This window comes from Anolis sagrei, chromosome 1 (assembly GCF_037176765.1).
Source record: "Anolis sagrei isolate rAnoSag1 chromosome 1, rAnoSag1.mat, whole genome shotgun sequence".
In the NCBI taxonomy this organism is placed as follows: domain Eukaryota; kingdom Metazoa; phylum Chordata; class Lepidosauria; order Squamata; family Dactyloidae; genus Anolis; species Anolis sagrei.
Genome location: NC_090021.1, coordinates 92,909,937 through 92,926,328, shown reverse-complemented (window position 1 = coordinate 92,926,328; position 16,392 = coordinate 92,909,937). Strand labels below are relative to the sequence as shown.

Sequence of the window (16,392 nt, the reverse complement as noted above, 5' to 3'; positions counted from 1 at the left end):
GTCTCTTCTAGTTGGGGTTAGTTGTTAGATGTAATACTGGCTGGTACCCTGTTGGTGATATAAGCAAGTGTGACTGACTGAACTATCTAGCGGTGTACTGAACTCTTCTGGTTGCTGCAGAGGGAGAAATCCAGCACCTCCCTCACACAATATCCAGAAGATTCCACAAGACTCCCCTGTAGGACTTCCTCCACAGTTGTTTTGTGGCTAGTGAAGAGAGAGGGAAATACCAGAGAATTATCTGGATATGTCTTTAACTAAAAGTAGTGACCTGGAGAACTTCAGATGATGACCATTTTGTGTAATTTAAACATGTATCCTAATCCTGCTCTGGCCCTGCTCTTCAGGGAGTGAGTACAACAGGAAGGATAGTCCTATTAAGGCTGTGATCTGTTATGTTTATACCCAGCAGAACTTTCACGATAGTCTTCTGATGTAAGGTCTTAGCTGGAGGTCTCAGTTTATTTTTGGTAATCAAACAGAAATACAGGGTTTTCCAAAAAGATGGGCCCAATTTGAAATTGCTTTCTCTCATAAACCACAAACCACCCATGAATGAAACGCTTGGCGCTTGAAAGAGCGGGACATAGAAATTCAGGGGATTACCGCTCAATACCTCTCCCAGCACACAAACAGCTCCTGGCCTCAGTCGTTCACAAGATGGTGGGTGACCCCACAACGTAAGGTCTAATTAGATATTCTCCATTTGTAGGGTTATTTTGTTTAGATTTGTTTCTGGCTTATAACAATTGATCAAACTTGATGTCCCAATAAACCATTTGTAACTTTTTGTCTAATTATATGTTGTTATCATGAAATATACTGCTTTGAAATTGGGTCCATCATTCTGAAACACCCTAAAAGTATTTTGTTTCTATATCTGAAGCTCTATAGTTATTTTTTGATTGCCCAACAATGATGTAACAGTCACTAAAAAGGTAGTACTGTTAAAAACAAAGACTAGAACCAGTGAACTTTAGAAATGCACATTTATTTGATTTTATTCAATTGTCTATGATTTCCATTAATTTTTAAATCAAAATGGTTTCCAATTTCTAAAAAATGAATCATGACCACATAATTCCTTTTCATTTTATACAGTTATACAAATATCCTAAATACACATTTTCTCAAGATGATGGCAAATAAATTTAACTGTACAATACATGAAATATTAAGCATATTTAGAAGCAATAGAAATGTCTATACAAAAGCAAAAATGGAATAAAATTTCTTATTTAAAGTATTGCAACAGTCCCACAGTTTTATAACAAATGTCTTTGCACAGTTCCTCACAATGCCCCAATTCATAGCTAAAGCAAGACAGTGGTTTTTAGAAAATGCTTCAAAAATGCTACACATAACTATTGTTTGCACAGTCTGTTCAAAAAACAACAAATCTACTTGGAGTCAAGCAAAACTGAAGAGGAAATATCCCAACAAACTTTAAAAGTGTCAGTATAAAATTCATTGCACGTTATTTTTACTCAGTTGTTTGAAAAGTAAAAAAGTGTATTTACAAAATATTCTGCAGTCAAAATTATAAAATGGATGAGATACCTGCAAGTAAAACATCCTGATACCGACAGCTTAAGAAAACACAACATTTTTCCCAAGGGACTTCAGCGCCTCAAGTAAACATTTATTCTGAAATGGATTTATAGGATGTTAACATATACTTTATTCCAATATCTGCATTAAAAAGGCAGAAGGATGAATAAACAGACATCTTAAAAAGAGTTATTAACAGTTGAAGAAATTTACTTCAAACATTCATTATTTTTTCAGAGTCAGTCGACAATGTAAATCCTGGACAAGATGAAATCGAAGGACCATGCATGGTGGTTTCAGAGTGGTAAACACTGGAAACAAAATAGCACCTAGACTCCTGCAATGCAGGTCCCTTAAAACTGGTCAAGTAGCTGCCGAAGATACGGGGCCTTGGATAATTCTCTGCTCACCCTGGAGACCTTGAAGAGAACCGGGCAGTTCAGGGAAACGCATGGGATCTGTCGGTCCAGGCAGCTTGTGCAGTTCTTGCATATCTAGAAGTATATTAAATGACACTCAGCAGGTGGAAGCATCATTAGGCACAAAGACAGCATTGACTACATCTCTGCAAACCAGGGGTTCCCAACCTGGGGTCCTCCAGGTGTTTTGGACCTCAGCTCTCTCAATTCCTAACAGCCGGTAAGATGGCTGGGAATTCTGGGAGTTGAAGTACAAAACACCTGAAGGACCAAAGTTTGGGAACCACTGCCACCCTGAGTCCTCTTTCTGGGGAGAAGGGCGGGGTATAAATATAGGAAATAAATAAGCCATTACTATTTTCAATTGCCACATTTCAAAACTTGCTATTTTCTATATAAAGCCCATCTTATAAAGCTTATTCTCTTTGTTGGTTTTCTTTTTACCTTCACCAAGCAATCATGTTTATGCTCCAATTCTCGAATTTCTTGGTTAAGAATGACCACCGCACGCTGTGGTTGGCTCCGACATTTACTGCAAATCCCGTGTTGTGTCAATTCATCACACACAGGGCAATGTAGGGTGGTGAAATACTGGGAAATTGTCCCTTTTCGGCTTTCCTGTTCAGCGTGGGATGTTCTGCCAGCTTTCTGAATCTGTGTGGAAAGGACAAGATTGGGACAACAATCAATACATTTCTTTTTGTCAAAGGTAATTTTACCAAGTGTATGTTCATGCACAATTTTGTGAGAGAATAGCGCAGTACATGTTAATAGCGACACAAATTTTATATCCTCAAAAGTGGAAAATGACAGAAGGTGATTGGACAGTAAAGATGTGGGAAATAATAGAAATTGACACATTAACAATTTTGTTGAATGATAAGTCATTGGGACACATTTTATCAATATGCATTGGAGGGGAAGACGTTGCATTACGTACATGTCTGGAGGCATAAAATGTTGTGATTTTGGCATGTATATGTTAAAAGGAGCAGGAGTACACAATGTGCTGGATATAAAGTGGAAAAAATGTTAAATTTATAGAGGAAAAAACAAAAGAAGCTGAAAACCCACTTTTAAAGCTGATTTCTGTATAGGTTGATAGTTTTAGCGTTATAGGTACTATAACGCTAATAATATAATATAGGTTATATGTATAGGTTATATGTATGTATATGTATGTATGTATATGTATAGGTTATATGTATGTTTGTTAAGCAATTGTATATCTGTGTACTCTTTTTGTTTTTTTTAATTGTCAAAAATGTAAAGCAAAAATATTGGGGAAAAAACATTCAAAAAGAGACTTTGCTGTTGCTGTGTGCCCTTCTGTTGTTTCCAACCCATGACAACCATCTATCACAACTTCCACAAGGTTTTTCTTGCAAGGTTTGCTACTGAATGACTTACCCAAGGCCACCCAGTGGGTTTGATAGTCGAACAGGAAATCAAACACTGGTCTCAAGAAACATAGCCCAACATGCAGACCACTAAGCCACATTGATTCCTTAGATACATACATGCCACTAACCTGGATTTTGGACAAAGTTATTACTTACTTACCCTTGGCAATTCATGATACCAACAGAAAACATCTATGCCAATAAGTGACAAGATCCTAGCCAACGGAGGAAGAATCTGCTTGGTGATGTAGTAAGTCGCATTCAGTCGCAAGTTAGGATCCTGTAGAACTTCAATCGGCCTCCTGACCAACTGTATGAGAGGCAATCCTGGCATGCCATACACAATGACATACGGCACTCTTTCACCAACTCGTGGTTCGGACCGGCGGTCATATGCAAGCATCTTCCTGTTTGTAGGGAAAAACATTTCCTGCATATGAAAACCGTGATCTTGAGAGTGTAAGAAACACCCAAAGGAGAACATATCTATATTTTCTACTAATAGTTTTATGCAAGATAGAAATTACGGTTTTTATTTCTTTTTATGCTACTCATCTATTTGTACCCCATTTTGAGGGGACCATCCAGTACACTGGCATGGAAGTGAGACGGGCCGTCTGGAGGTCGATGCTGTCCTGATCCATCCATCACATACCAGCCCTTTGCTCATAGTCTTCTTATTCGTGTGCCACATGTCACACCTGAGGCCTCCAAGAGAGGTGTATACTTAATATACATAACTACAATACATATAACCACTGCCACCCCACCTCCAAAACCCATAAATGAAAACCACCAGTTCCAAATTCATTTTTGGCTGGCTTTGAAGGCTGCCTCTCATGGGGGCAAAAACTGGTCTTTGCACCTTCTGCCATTATCTGTCTCTCTACAGTACAGTAAAGATGTGTATAACACTCTTCTGATCCATTCTCTGAAAAGTTCCTTACACTTCCTCCCTCATTATCAGAACATCTTTTACCATTTAAATTTTGGCTTCGGTCTTTCTCCTTCTATTGTAATCCCAAATAGCAACATGTTACACTTGAAGGTTACAGTATTCCATGTCAGTGATGATTAGAGCTCTTCTGTGATGGCATTTCAGCTACTAAGAAAGGATGCCCATTTTGAGTTTGCACAGGGTTTAAGTGATGATGAATGACAGCCGTTGGAGGTTCAGGAGCCCAATGTGGCCCATGTTTTGTTTGGGACAGGCCAAGGCCAGCCTTATCCAACAGTATCATCTGGCTAGAGCTAAAAGCCAGCAGTCTGGCCCCTCTGTTTTCCTCACCTGCTACTAGAGGGACAAGAAATGCTAATTTACACTGACAATACCCTGAAACCCTCCAGAAGGGAGACACACTTCTTTCGCAATGGTGGAACTCACTAACTTTACAATTTGGACCGTCTCACCTGCCTTCATAGAGACTGAACATACTTAAGAAGAGAGCTAAACCTTAGTGCAGATTCATTGTCAAAGTGATTTTTGTTAGAGGTAATTAAAAAAAGGGGGAGGGGGCATTTAAAATGATAAAGCAGCAACAACAGTGGTAGCAGCAGCAGTTCCAGCAGATCAGAAACTTCTATTGGCAGCAGTAGAGCGATTGAGCTTAAGTAATTCAGGAGCAGAATTAAGCTTAAAAGTTATAAAACACTTTATTCAAAAAAAATATATAATCAGATAGAAAACTTAGCAGGGTCTGTCTGTCTGTCTGTCTAATAGCAGATGTCTTTCTCCATGTTCACGGGAGAAGAACAAAAGAACAAAATGGAGGACTCGGGAGCTTGCCATGTGCTCAGAAAAAGAGGTGTGTCCTTGAAATCTATCAGTCTAAAAAGAAAAGTGATAGGAGGCGAGCACAGAGTGACAGGAAGGCAGAGATGGCAATGGGGGAAGGGCTTTTTCTTGCCAACTAACTCATCTGCCTATCGAAGTCCTTGATGAAGACTGTAAGCTTGTGCAGGATGTGGCTGAGTTTCAACAATACTGACCAAGCAGAGTGAGATTTGAAAGGAAATGCTCCAGTTACTTGTGGACTGCTTTAGAAAAAAAGGTATGGATCTCTTTGCAGCCACAGTGAATCAAAAAGCAAACATTTCTGTCCCAATTTGCTTCTGACAGAATCAATGCTCTGACAATGCCCCTTGTGCCTACTTATGCGGAAGGAGTCTTAATTGCTGCATTTGCAAAATTGTGATAGTATCAAATTAAATCCTTCATTCTGATGATGTATCTTCATTACCTTGTGATTTCTAGAGCTGGTACACAGGCTCCAGGTCTGTACGCAGAAAGTCCTCTGTACTCTTTTGCAAATATGAAGTCCTGCATGCTGGCTTTGCCTTCCAATAACTTCATGCACTGATTTTGCACATACTGCTTGATATGACTTATGTCACGTGTTTCAAACAGCAGCTTGATAGAACGTTCAAGTATCTGGAAAGTATAACATATTTTCAAGAATTCCTCATTGCTGGCATTTATGGAGATAACACTGATGTTCTCATTGTCATAAAAATTGCTTTCTGGATATAAACATTTTTAAGAGCTCCTTATTGTTCATCACCCTCCAAAAGGTAAAATAATTTGAAATACTAATAATACTTCATTTTTAATCCTGCTATTCTTTGCCCTTCAGCTTCCAAAAAGCAATTCACAACCTTACAACTGATTTGCCTACTATATAATTTTTAATAAAACAAATTTTGGTGCAGTTTTACCTTTGAAACAGCAGGGCATGAATCTCGTCTAACAGTTTCTATGCCTTTTGCATCAAACACCGGGTCTTTCTGGTCCAGAGTTTCATACATGTAACCAACATACCTCTTCTTGGTTTGTAGAATACAAGGTAAATAGACCTGTTATGTAAAAAAGCATTGGAAAACTGTGTTTTGAATGTTTTTTTCTTTTCTACTCTTTTCATAAGTTGTTCTAGTTCTAATATATCCAAAGGTATCTTTAGGCAATGCTTATAATTTGATTCTCCCAAGACAGGAAGTAATCCTTTTTGTGCTTAAATTGTAATTCTGTTCTTAACAGTTTTTAGTTCCTTGCAAAAATACAACTGCTTCTTGAATTAGATGGCACTTGGCATTAAATCTGAGTAGTAATCAAGTTTTATGTGGTTGACCTCTGCTTTTCCTTTATTCCTATTATTACTGCCTATTAGTTGTCCTTCAAACTTTTTCTTATATTTAAATTGTAATTCTGCTCTTAACAGTTTTGAGTTCCTTTTTTTGCTAGAAGTCAATGAAAAATAAATAAATGTATAAAAGTATCAATTTTTCTCTTACCTTTTCAAACTTCAGTTTCACTGGTTTAGGGTTTGTTGCTGTTACAGCTTCTGCAATTTCTTGACCAATCTTAAAAGATTGTTCCTTGGTAGCTCCTTTCAGTAGTACAAACATGCTGAGATAAGGAAATGAAAAAAGATGTTATTTAAAACAAAATCCATGACATACTGATTTTATATACACACACAGAGTTATAGTCACAAACGTCTGATTCAAAATAGACTGTTGATCCAATAGTAATTATAAAGCTTATTTTGGAGGTGCTGTACTACCCATTTTTTTAAAAAAAAAACCCATAATTTTAATTTTGTGGTGCTCATGGGCACGAAGGTGAATGTAGCAGGCAGGAGAGTTTTAATGTTTCAGCTTATATCAACCATGCCTGATCCACTGATAGATTTATTTTAAATTTTAGAGTATTTATACCCAAAGGGGCTAACAAATGATTAATTTGATAGTTCTCTGCCCTCAGGCTTAAATAACATATGGCAGGTAAGGATAAGGCAATTGCATTGTTGGAGGGAGAAGCCCCTGGTGGCACAATGGGATAAACCCTTGTGCGGCAGGACTACTGACTGAAAGGTCAGTGGTTTGAATCCGGGGAGTGGGGTGAGTTCCCATCTGTCAGCTCCAGCTTCTCATGCGGGCACATGAGAGAAGCCTCCCACAGGATGGCAAAACATCCGGGTGTCCCCTGGACATCGTCCTTTCAGACGGCCAGTTCTCTCACACCAGAAGCAACTTGTGGTTTCTCAAGTAGCTCCTGACACACACAAAAAGTGGTGGAGGGGAGAAAGCCCATCAGATACAGCCTGCTCTTTCTTACTTGAGGCCCCAGTCTAATAAGTCAAAATGGAAAGAGGGCCTCTCACCAGCTTGCCACTTCCTCTACCCCTCTATGTCAACAGCAATTTTGAGATTTAAATGCTATTTTAAGTGTATTCATTATATTTTAATTGTATCTTAATCTAAACCCACACTGTGTTATTTCTTTCTTTTTTTTTGTATTCACTTTGTTTTAAATTGTGACCAAAGTGTGGGATTGTTAGTCACCTTGAGTCCCCATGGGGAGAAAAGTGGGATAAAAATAAAACAAATGAGTAAATAAATAAATAAATTAACAGTTTCATCAATTAGTTTCATTTTGAACTTCATGTATCTTACAAAGACACTGAGATACCTGGGATTCAAAAAGGATAATGCTTTTTGAAACAGAAAAAAAACCCCCAAAAAATCCAAGTGAACCTTTGATGCATCGGGACCTCCTTTACTCCTCCTATCTCTAATAAACGTTGCATCTCCATCTTTACAATATCCCTTTTCGGTTTGATCTTTTGCAGCTGGTGAAGGAAGACACCTGCTTTCCAGTCTCCTGTCAAACAATTCTGTATCTTGATGTTACCACTTGATTTACATGCAGTATTTCATTGCTAACAAAATGTTTCTTCCAGTGAATAAATCCACCCTCAAGGCCTGTACTTCACTGACACCACACAGTCAAGAGAAAGAGAGGGAGAGAGAAAGGGGATTGTGTGTCCTTACTCTCTCACCTCCTGACAACTCTTCCTGCAATGAAATCTTTGTTGCTAAAGCACCTGACCCACTTCTTCCCTGCTTCATAATCATTCAAATATTCACACAATGAATTAAGAGAATGTTCATTAGCAGTAAAAGAATACAAAATAAATACATAATTGATTTGCAAATCTCTCAAGCAAAAGAATAGTTTTCATTACCTGTCTGTGTCCCCATATACAACCTGTGCTCCCCATTTTTTTGTATCATTCACCAGTTTTATTGCTCGTTCCAAAGTCTCTCTGGCTTTGTGCACAATGCTATCACCAACCTAAAGATAAAAAGATACTAAATGTAATTCTTAACCAGAGCCCTTCGTTCTGTATTTTATTTTTTTCAATTGATCATGCATGTATCACTTTTTATAATGTTCACGCCACTATGGAACTGCGGAAAGATTTTTGTTCCCTGTCACACCTCCCACCAATTTCCATTAGAAATTCAAGAGGATTTTAAAAAGCAATTTCTGAAAATATACAAAAGGGCAATTCTTAAAAAATAAAATAAAAATCTGCTGTCTGCATTTAATTCTCTGGTCATATCCAAAGTAATGTTTTAGGTTAATTGCATTCAACAATTCAAACTCATGAAAATAATATTTTTAATTGTTCGGAAGTATCTAAATAAAGGCCACAACACAGTATACAATGGATTGAACTGCACACATAGCACTGGGGGCTGTGCAGCGGTGGTCGTTTTCTGGCAAGAAGCAGGAAAATCATATTCAAAGCACCCCTGACAGATGGCCATCCAGTTTCTGCTTAAAGGCCTCCAAAGAAAAAGCCTCCGACACAGTCCGGGGCAGAGGGTTCCACTACTGAACAGCTCTCATAGTCAGGAAGTTCTTTCTAATGTTCAGGTGGAATCTCCTTTCCTGTAGTTTGAAGCCATTGTTCCGTGTCCTAGTCTCCAGCGCAGCAGAAAACAAGCTTGCTCCCTCCTCCCTATGACTTCCCTCACATATTTATACATGACCATCATGTCTCCTCCCAGCTTTCTCTTCTGCTGGCTAAACATGCCCAGCTCTTTAAGCCGCTCTTCATAGGGCTTGTTCTCCAGACCTTTGATCATTTTAGTCATCCTCCTCTGGACACATTCCAGCTTGCCAACATCTCCCTTCAGCATCTGCCCAGAATTGCACACATTATTCCAGGTGTGGTCTGACTAAGGTGGAATAGAGGGTTGGCATTTTATTCTAAAAGGGTGTCTTGACTGATCTCCACCAGTTCTCCATTTTCTTGCTTCATATCATACACTGTTCTGAATAATACCTCACCTCAAATAATCAACATTTGCTTATGGCAAATAATAGTGTCCTTTAAATACTTTTCCTATTCCCATATCCTTCTACAATCTTAAAATGTAATTTGCACCACTCACCTCTATGCATGGCATCCTTCCAGAAAAATTAGCAGATGTATAGCCAAATGTGACGTTTGCTATAAGTTTGAGGCCAAGCTGGCGAGCATCAAGCATTCGGCTGATGCCTTTGTCATGCTTATAGGATTTCATTGACTGCTTCACCATTATTCTAGTCTTCAGAATTTCTTCCAGCATTTTTGGCAAAACGCCCTTTCTTACTGTGGGCTACATAAAACAAAAAGGGTTCGTAACATTAAAGCTAGGGCTTGATATCAATGAGATGTTTTTAATATCAAGAATTAGTGTTCAAGGTATTTTAAGTTAATTTAAAATATTAACTTACATGTTAAGCTTTAACTTTTAATTTTTCTTATTCTCAATTTTGGCTCAGACCTAGTTTGAATTTATTATGACATGTCACATAATTATTAAAATATCTGTACTATATGTATGGATTGGAATCAGAGTCCTTACTGAAAATCAATTGTAATCCCCCCCCTCAAGTTATCACTGTAAAACTTTCTCAAGAAAGTTTTTAGGTTAAATTGAAACGTTCTCATCTGCTTTATTATATATGCTTAATATTTTAAAACACGTGTCAATACAGCAGTCCAACTTTCAGAAAAAAATTCAGATTCAACTTCATTTGGGAATACTGCAATAAAACTCCAGTCAATCTATCTTAAAAGGGATTATAGAAAAATGCAGAAAAGGGAGAAAATCTGATGAAGTGACTGGGGTGGTTCCACAGCAAATAGTTAAAACATATGAAGATTTTGAGCTTGGAAAGATATGATAAAATTATATGATATTGGATATTGGAGCCCCCGGTGGTGCAGTGAGTTGGCGGTTCGAATACGGGGAGCGGGATTAGCTCCTGCTGTTAGCCCCAGCTTCTGCCAACCTAGCAGTTTAGCAGTTAGAAAACATGCAAATGTGATTAGATCAATAGGTAATAATGCTCTGGCGGGAAGGTAATGGTGCTCCATGCAGTCATGCCAGTCACATGACCTTGGAGGCGTCTACGGAAAACGCTGGCTCTTTGCCTTAAAAATAGAGATGAGCACCAACCCCCAGAGTCAGACACAACTGGACTTAATGTCAGGGGAAAATCTTTCACCTAAGATCACATTGCTTGAGTTGGACACGACTAGACTTAATGACAAGGGGAAACCTTTACCTTTACCTTTATGACATTACACATCCTGCAGAAAAAGGAAGAACTCCGTCTCACCCCCTTAAGGAAATTGAAGGGTGAGAGATTCAAGAGAGACAAAAATGATGTACATCTTCATAAACTTAACTACTTAATTCATTGTCATAAAAAGGAGGGGGACCAACTTGTGTGGCTTACAAAACAAATGTGTAGAGTATGCCTCAGCATTGCCAACAGTATCAGAGGCAGCATGCTCGCTCTATTGCTCATAAACAGGAGATTGATATTGTGTTCATGTTCTATTTGTTAGTTTCCATAGGCATTCAGCTGGCACTATGAGAACAGAAGTCTGGACTAAAAAGACCTGTGGTCTAATCCAGCATGTCCCCTCTTATAATGAATAAAACATGCCTTAACAAAAGCAATTCCACTGGGTGATACTGTGATATCATGGCGAAGCTGGTACAGTAAATCAGGAGGCACTCTCAGTGATGTGCAGCCAAATTTAAATTCATCGTATCTAGAAAATAAGGGAAAGGGAAATGAACTACCAGCAACAATGCAGACAAACTAATATTTTCATGTTTACAATATTCTTTGCAGTTTTTGTACAACTACGTAGACTCAGGTTATCTGAGTATTTAGCGATACAAAAAATGTAACACTTCACGATTCAATATATGAAAAGCTTCTGCTTACTGAGAAACATAATGAAATGCCTCCACGAGAGAAATCCATCTCATTATGTAGTTACCTCTGATCACTCTGAAGAAATTACAAGCTCAGCTTTTAGCCCAGATCTTCAACCTTGGCTATTTCACTGTGCATTTGCACATCTTCCCATACATACACTGACTCAACGTGTGATATAAGTTCCTTCAGATGCATTTCTATACTTGTATTCAATTGAGACATGCTGTTTTTAAATTCTCTGTCTGCAGTCAAAAATCCTGAAGGGATTGCAATAATCAGCTATGGTAATCTTGTAAATTAGCAAATAGTGGGCAGATTTATTCCTTTCAAGCTATTTATAAACAGGAACATTTCTGGCAATTTAAATAGTTTATACTTACTTCCCCAGGTTCTCAACGTGTCCCAAACATGTGGAAAAGCAGTAGTTGTATGCTATCACTATAGATGGATATAGAGACTGGAAATCTAGTACAAGGACAGCATTACTGTAAAAACGGGATTCTGGCTCCATTATTAGAGGGATGCACTGAGGGGCCTTCTGCTGCGCTCGCTGCTGGACGCTGGGTGTCACCGCAATATAATTCATGGGTTTAGCAATACGTAACATCATTGACTCCACACGGTACTACAAAAGAAAAAGAAGTCACTGATCACATCATATCTAAAGCAAAAAACGAGCTTAGACTTGCCAGGGACATTAAAAACAATAAAAAGGGCGTCTATTCTTATGTCAGTAGAAAAAGGAAAAACAAGGAGGCGATAGGACCTCTTCGAGGAGAAGATGGGGCAATGCTGACAGGGGATAGGGAAAAGGCAGAACTACTTAATGCCTTCTTTGCCTCGGTCTTCTCACAGAAAGAGAGTCTTCAACCTCAGCAAGATGGAGTGGATGAGGGATTGGAGGACATCCAACCCCTAATTGGGAAAGAAGTCGTCCAGGAATACCTGGCCGCTCTTAATGAGTTCAAGTCCCCAGGGCCAGATCAACTACACCCCAGAGTATTGAAGGAACTAGCGGAAGTCATTTCGGAACCATTGGCAACCATCTTTGAGAGTTCTTGGAGAACGGGAGAAGTTCCAGCAGATTGGAGGAGGGCCAATGTGGTCCCAATCTTCAAGAAGGGAAAAAAGGATGACCCAAACAACTACCGTCCGGTCAGCCTCACGTCGATACCGGGCAAGATTCTGGAAAAGATTGTTAAGGAAGCGGTCTGCAAACACTTAGAAACAAATGCAGTCATCGCTAATAGTCAACATGGATTTATCAAAAACAAGTCATGCCAGACTAATCTGATCTCTTTCTTCGATAGAGCTACAAGCTGGGTAGATGCGGGGAATGCCGTGGATATAGCGTACCTGGATTTCAGTAAGGCCTTCGACAAGGTCCCCCATGACCTTCTGGCAAGGAAACTAGTCCAATGTGGGCTAGGCAAAACTACGGTGAGGTGGATCTGTAATTGGTTAAGTGGACGAACACAGAGAGTGCTCACTAATGCTTCCTCTTCATCTTGGAAAGAAGTGACGAGCGGAGTGCCGCAGGGTTCCGTCCTGGGCCCGGTCCTGTTCAACATCTTTATTAATGACTTAGATGAAGGGCTAGAAGGCAGGATCATCAAGTTTGCAGACGACACCAAATTGGGAGGGATAGCCAATAGTCCAGAGGACAGGAGCAGAATTCAAAACGATCTTGACAGATTAGAGAGATGGGCCAAAACTAACAAAATGAAGTTCAACAGGGACAAATGCAAGATACTCCACTTTGGCAGAAAAAATGAAATGCAAAGATACAGAATGGGGGACGCCTGGCTCGAGAGCAGTACGTGTGAAAAAGATCTTGGAGTCCTCATGGACAACAAGTTAAACATGAGCCAACAATGTGATGTGGGGGCAAAAAAAGCCAATGGGATTTTGGCCTGTATCAATAGGAGCATAGTGTCTAGAACTAAGGAAGTAATGCTACCCCTCTATTCTGCTTTGGTTAGACCACATCTGGAATATTGTGTCCAATTCTGGACACCACAATTTAAGAGAGATATTGACAAGCTGGAATGTGTCCAGAGGAGGGCGACTAAAATGATCAAGGGTCTGGAGAACAAGCCCTATGAGGAGCGGCTTAGGGAACTGGGCATGTTTAGCCTGAAGAAGAGAAGGCTGAGAGGAGATATGATAGCCATGTATAAATATGTGAGAGGAAGCCACAGGGAGGAGGGAGCAAGCTTGTTTTCTGCTTCCTTGGAGACTAGGACGCGGAACAATGGCTTCAAACTACAAGAGAGGAGATTCCATCTGAACATGAGGAAGAACTTCCTGACTGTGAGAGCCGTTCAGCAGTGGAACTCTCTGCCCCGGAGTGTGGTGGAGGCTCCTTCTTTGGAAGCTTTTAAGCAGAGGCTGGATGGCCATTTGTCAGGGGTGATTTGAATGCAATATTCCTGCTTCTTGGCAGGGGGTTGGACTGGATGGCCCATGAGGTCTCCTCCAACTCTTTGATTCTATGAAAAACAAAACTTGTTAAAACTGTTCTGGAATAATTGTGCACTGGCTACTACCACCCTAATGAGCAGCAAGAGTTGTGACAATTGATACCTTGTTTGCACTGAGTTTTCAGACTCAAAATCTGGAAGAAATAGCATGAAGCCTAGAGTCACTCCCTGTCTGTCTTCTTAGTTCATGGGGGCCTTTCCTCACTTGTCAACTGCTCATGAATATCGACAAACAGCTAAAATCATCCCTAGTACTACACTTCTTTAATGAAGAAATCTTCATCTTCAAAAACATGTGGCAACTAGAGTGTACCCACTGACCAAGAGCATTATGGAATGAGCCTTGGCTTCAAAAGGCAGAAATGAATGGAGAGAACTTTCCTATTACGAAAGTTAGATTCCAGATGAGTAGTTCTCGGCTGAAAAGTAGAGTGCATCTAGGTTAGTAGCTGCCAAGGAACAAATACGAATAAGAGAGAGAGAGAGAGAGAGAGAGAGAGAGAGAGAGAGAAATACCAAGTATACCAAAATTGATTTGGAGGGAGACAGTATTTTCTGTTTTGATCTGCCTGTAAATTTTCAATCCTTCTTAGAGAAACAGGACAAACCTAGAGTGAGATTTGATGACATTTCACAAGGGTTGCCACTTCGAATCTGTGTCCATATTACAAATACTAGGCTCCTATAGCACTGATAATTTGAGGTCATTTGAGACATAATTACTGCATTCACTGCCAAAACAATATAAAACATGACTTCCTGTACATGGTTTTATAAAAAATGTTACAGAAAGCTTACCTGTGATCCCCTTGTTAAAACATGCAAGAACTGAATTCCAAATAGCCTTGCCATTTCACTTGTCCTTCCAATCAAATCCAACTGTTCTAACAACTGGATATTCCCGTGAACACGACTAGTGTAATAATCAACCATTTTCCACCTTTAAAAACAAAACAAAAACATATCAACGTGATGTTTTCAACAAGATAAAGAACAAAAATGGTTAGGATTTATATAATGTCACTTTCTGAAACAAAAATATATGGCTCTTTAGTTAAATAGATGTAAGAATGTTTCAGGTCTATTTACATCAGTGGTTCTCAACCTGGGGTCCCCAGATGTTTTTGGCCTACAACTTCCAGAAATCCCAGCCAATTCACCAGCTGTTAGGATTTCTGGGTGTTGAAGGCTAAAAACATCTGGGGACCCCAGGTTGAGAACCACTGATTTACATCATCTGGTTCTAATATGAATTACTTTGGAGATTCTTTTCTTTACATGAATTTTCTTTAGGCATAATGAAGTTGCTAGAAATCATGGGAAACTTCTGTGATCAGACTTTTAAAGCTAATATTGAGCATGTTAATATGCATGGAAATTAAAATATTGATTGGAAACACCATATCTACAAATCTCTATTTTATATACGTATAATCCATCTTTTTTTTTTGTCCCTGAGGAGCTTCCAGAGTAATTTAAAACGTGCCTGGTAACGGCATATAAGGGTCACAATCGGTGCAGAAACAGTGGTCATAAATTCTCTGCCAAGCGGAGATACAGAATCAGTCTCAGCATCAAACACATGAAAGAGAAAAGACGGCTAGCTACAGGGACATTATATAGTGCCATGCTCCTGCTGAAAGCCAAGTTAAGTACTGAAGGTTCATCCTTTCAAAGTGCCCCTGAGATAATCTTTACAGATAGATCTTTTCTGTATATATTGTTGCAATTGGTTAAGTCAAAGAGAAATAATCTGTAGATGCATATACTGTATTTACTCAAATCTAATGCGTGCCTCAATTTTCAAAACCCTGAAACCAAAAAAAGTGTTTGCTGCCAAATGTAATGTTCAGCAGCAAAAAAATGCTCATTTTGAAATTTGCCCCAAATCTGTGGACATTTCTTCTGTAAAAACAAAAGTGTGAGAACACCAAAGCTTTCAAGCAATGGAAAAGAAAACCTTGGGGTGCATCTATGCTGAAGAATGACTCCACTTTAACTGCCTTGCTATGGACTCATGGGGCTGTAAGGTCTTGAGTCTTCCTTGCCAAAGAATGCTCATGCTTCACCATATTACAAATACTAGGCTCCTATAGCACTGAAATGTAGCAGTTAATTTAAAAGATGACATCTCTCTAAGAGAAGCTCCAGGTGCAGCTCCTGAAGCATCTTCCTCTTTTTCTTTGGCTCAGCACTAAGATTAATGTATTATGTAAATCTCATGTGCACCCTAATTTTGGCATGGTCGTTTAATCCAAAAAGGTGAGCATTAGATTCAAGTAAATAAGGTACTAAATTTGCTTCATGATATATACAGAGGCATGTAATTCATACATAGGGTATTGTGTGGTTTCGCCTATACCTGTGGCTGACATCTTCAGGGATCATTCCCAATTTCACGAAATGTTTAAAAGGTAGAGATCCTCTGAAGATGCCAGCCACAGATGCAGGTGAAATGGCAG

At 39.2% G+C, this 16,392-nt stretch overlaps 1 protein-coding gene across 1 annotated transcript in view; it reads right to left on the bottom strand.

The window, feature by feature from the left end:
• Positions 1-975: 975 nt before the first annotated feature.
• The window catches only part of REV3L (REV3 like, DNA directed polymerase zeta catalytic subunit), a 71,866-nt gene continuing 56,449 nt past the window's right edge, over positions 976-16,392 (bottom strand). The window contains exons 22-32 of the mRNA XM_060753177.2: positions 14,729-14,870; positions 11,828-12,072; positions 11,166-11,274; positions 9,617-9,823; positions 8,398-8,507; positions 6,662-6,776; positions 6,089-6,226; positions 5,614-5,804; positions 3,534-3,780; positions 2,415-2,624; positions 976-2,045 (exon numbers count right to left, since the gene is read on the bottom strand). Coding sequence (XP_060609160.2) covers positions 1,905-2,045; positions 2,415-2,624; positions 3,534-3,780; positions 5,614-5,804; positions 6,089-6,226; positions 6,662-6,776; positions 8,398-8,507; positions 9,617-9,823; positions 11,166-11,274; positions 11,828-12,072; positions 14,729-14,870 — 1,855 coding nt within the window. The 3' untranslated portion in view covers positions 976-1,904. The remainder of the gene's footprint in view (positions 2,046-2,414; positions 2,625-3,533; positions 3,781-5,613; positions 5,805-6,088; positions 6,227-6,661; positions 6,777-8,397; positions 8,508-9,616; positions 9,824-11,165; positions 11,275-11,827; positions 12,073-14,728; positions 14,871-16,392) is intronic.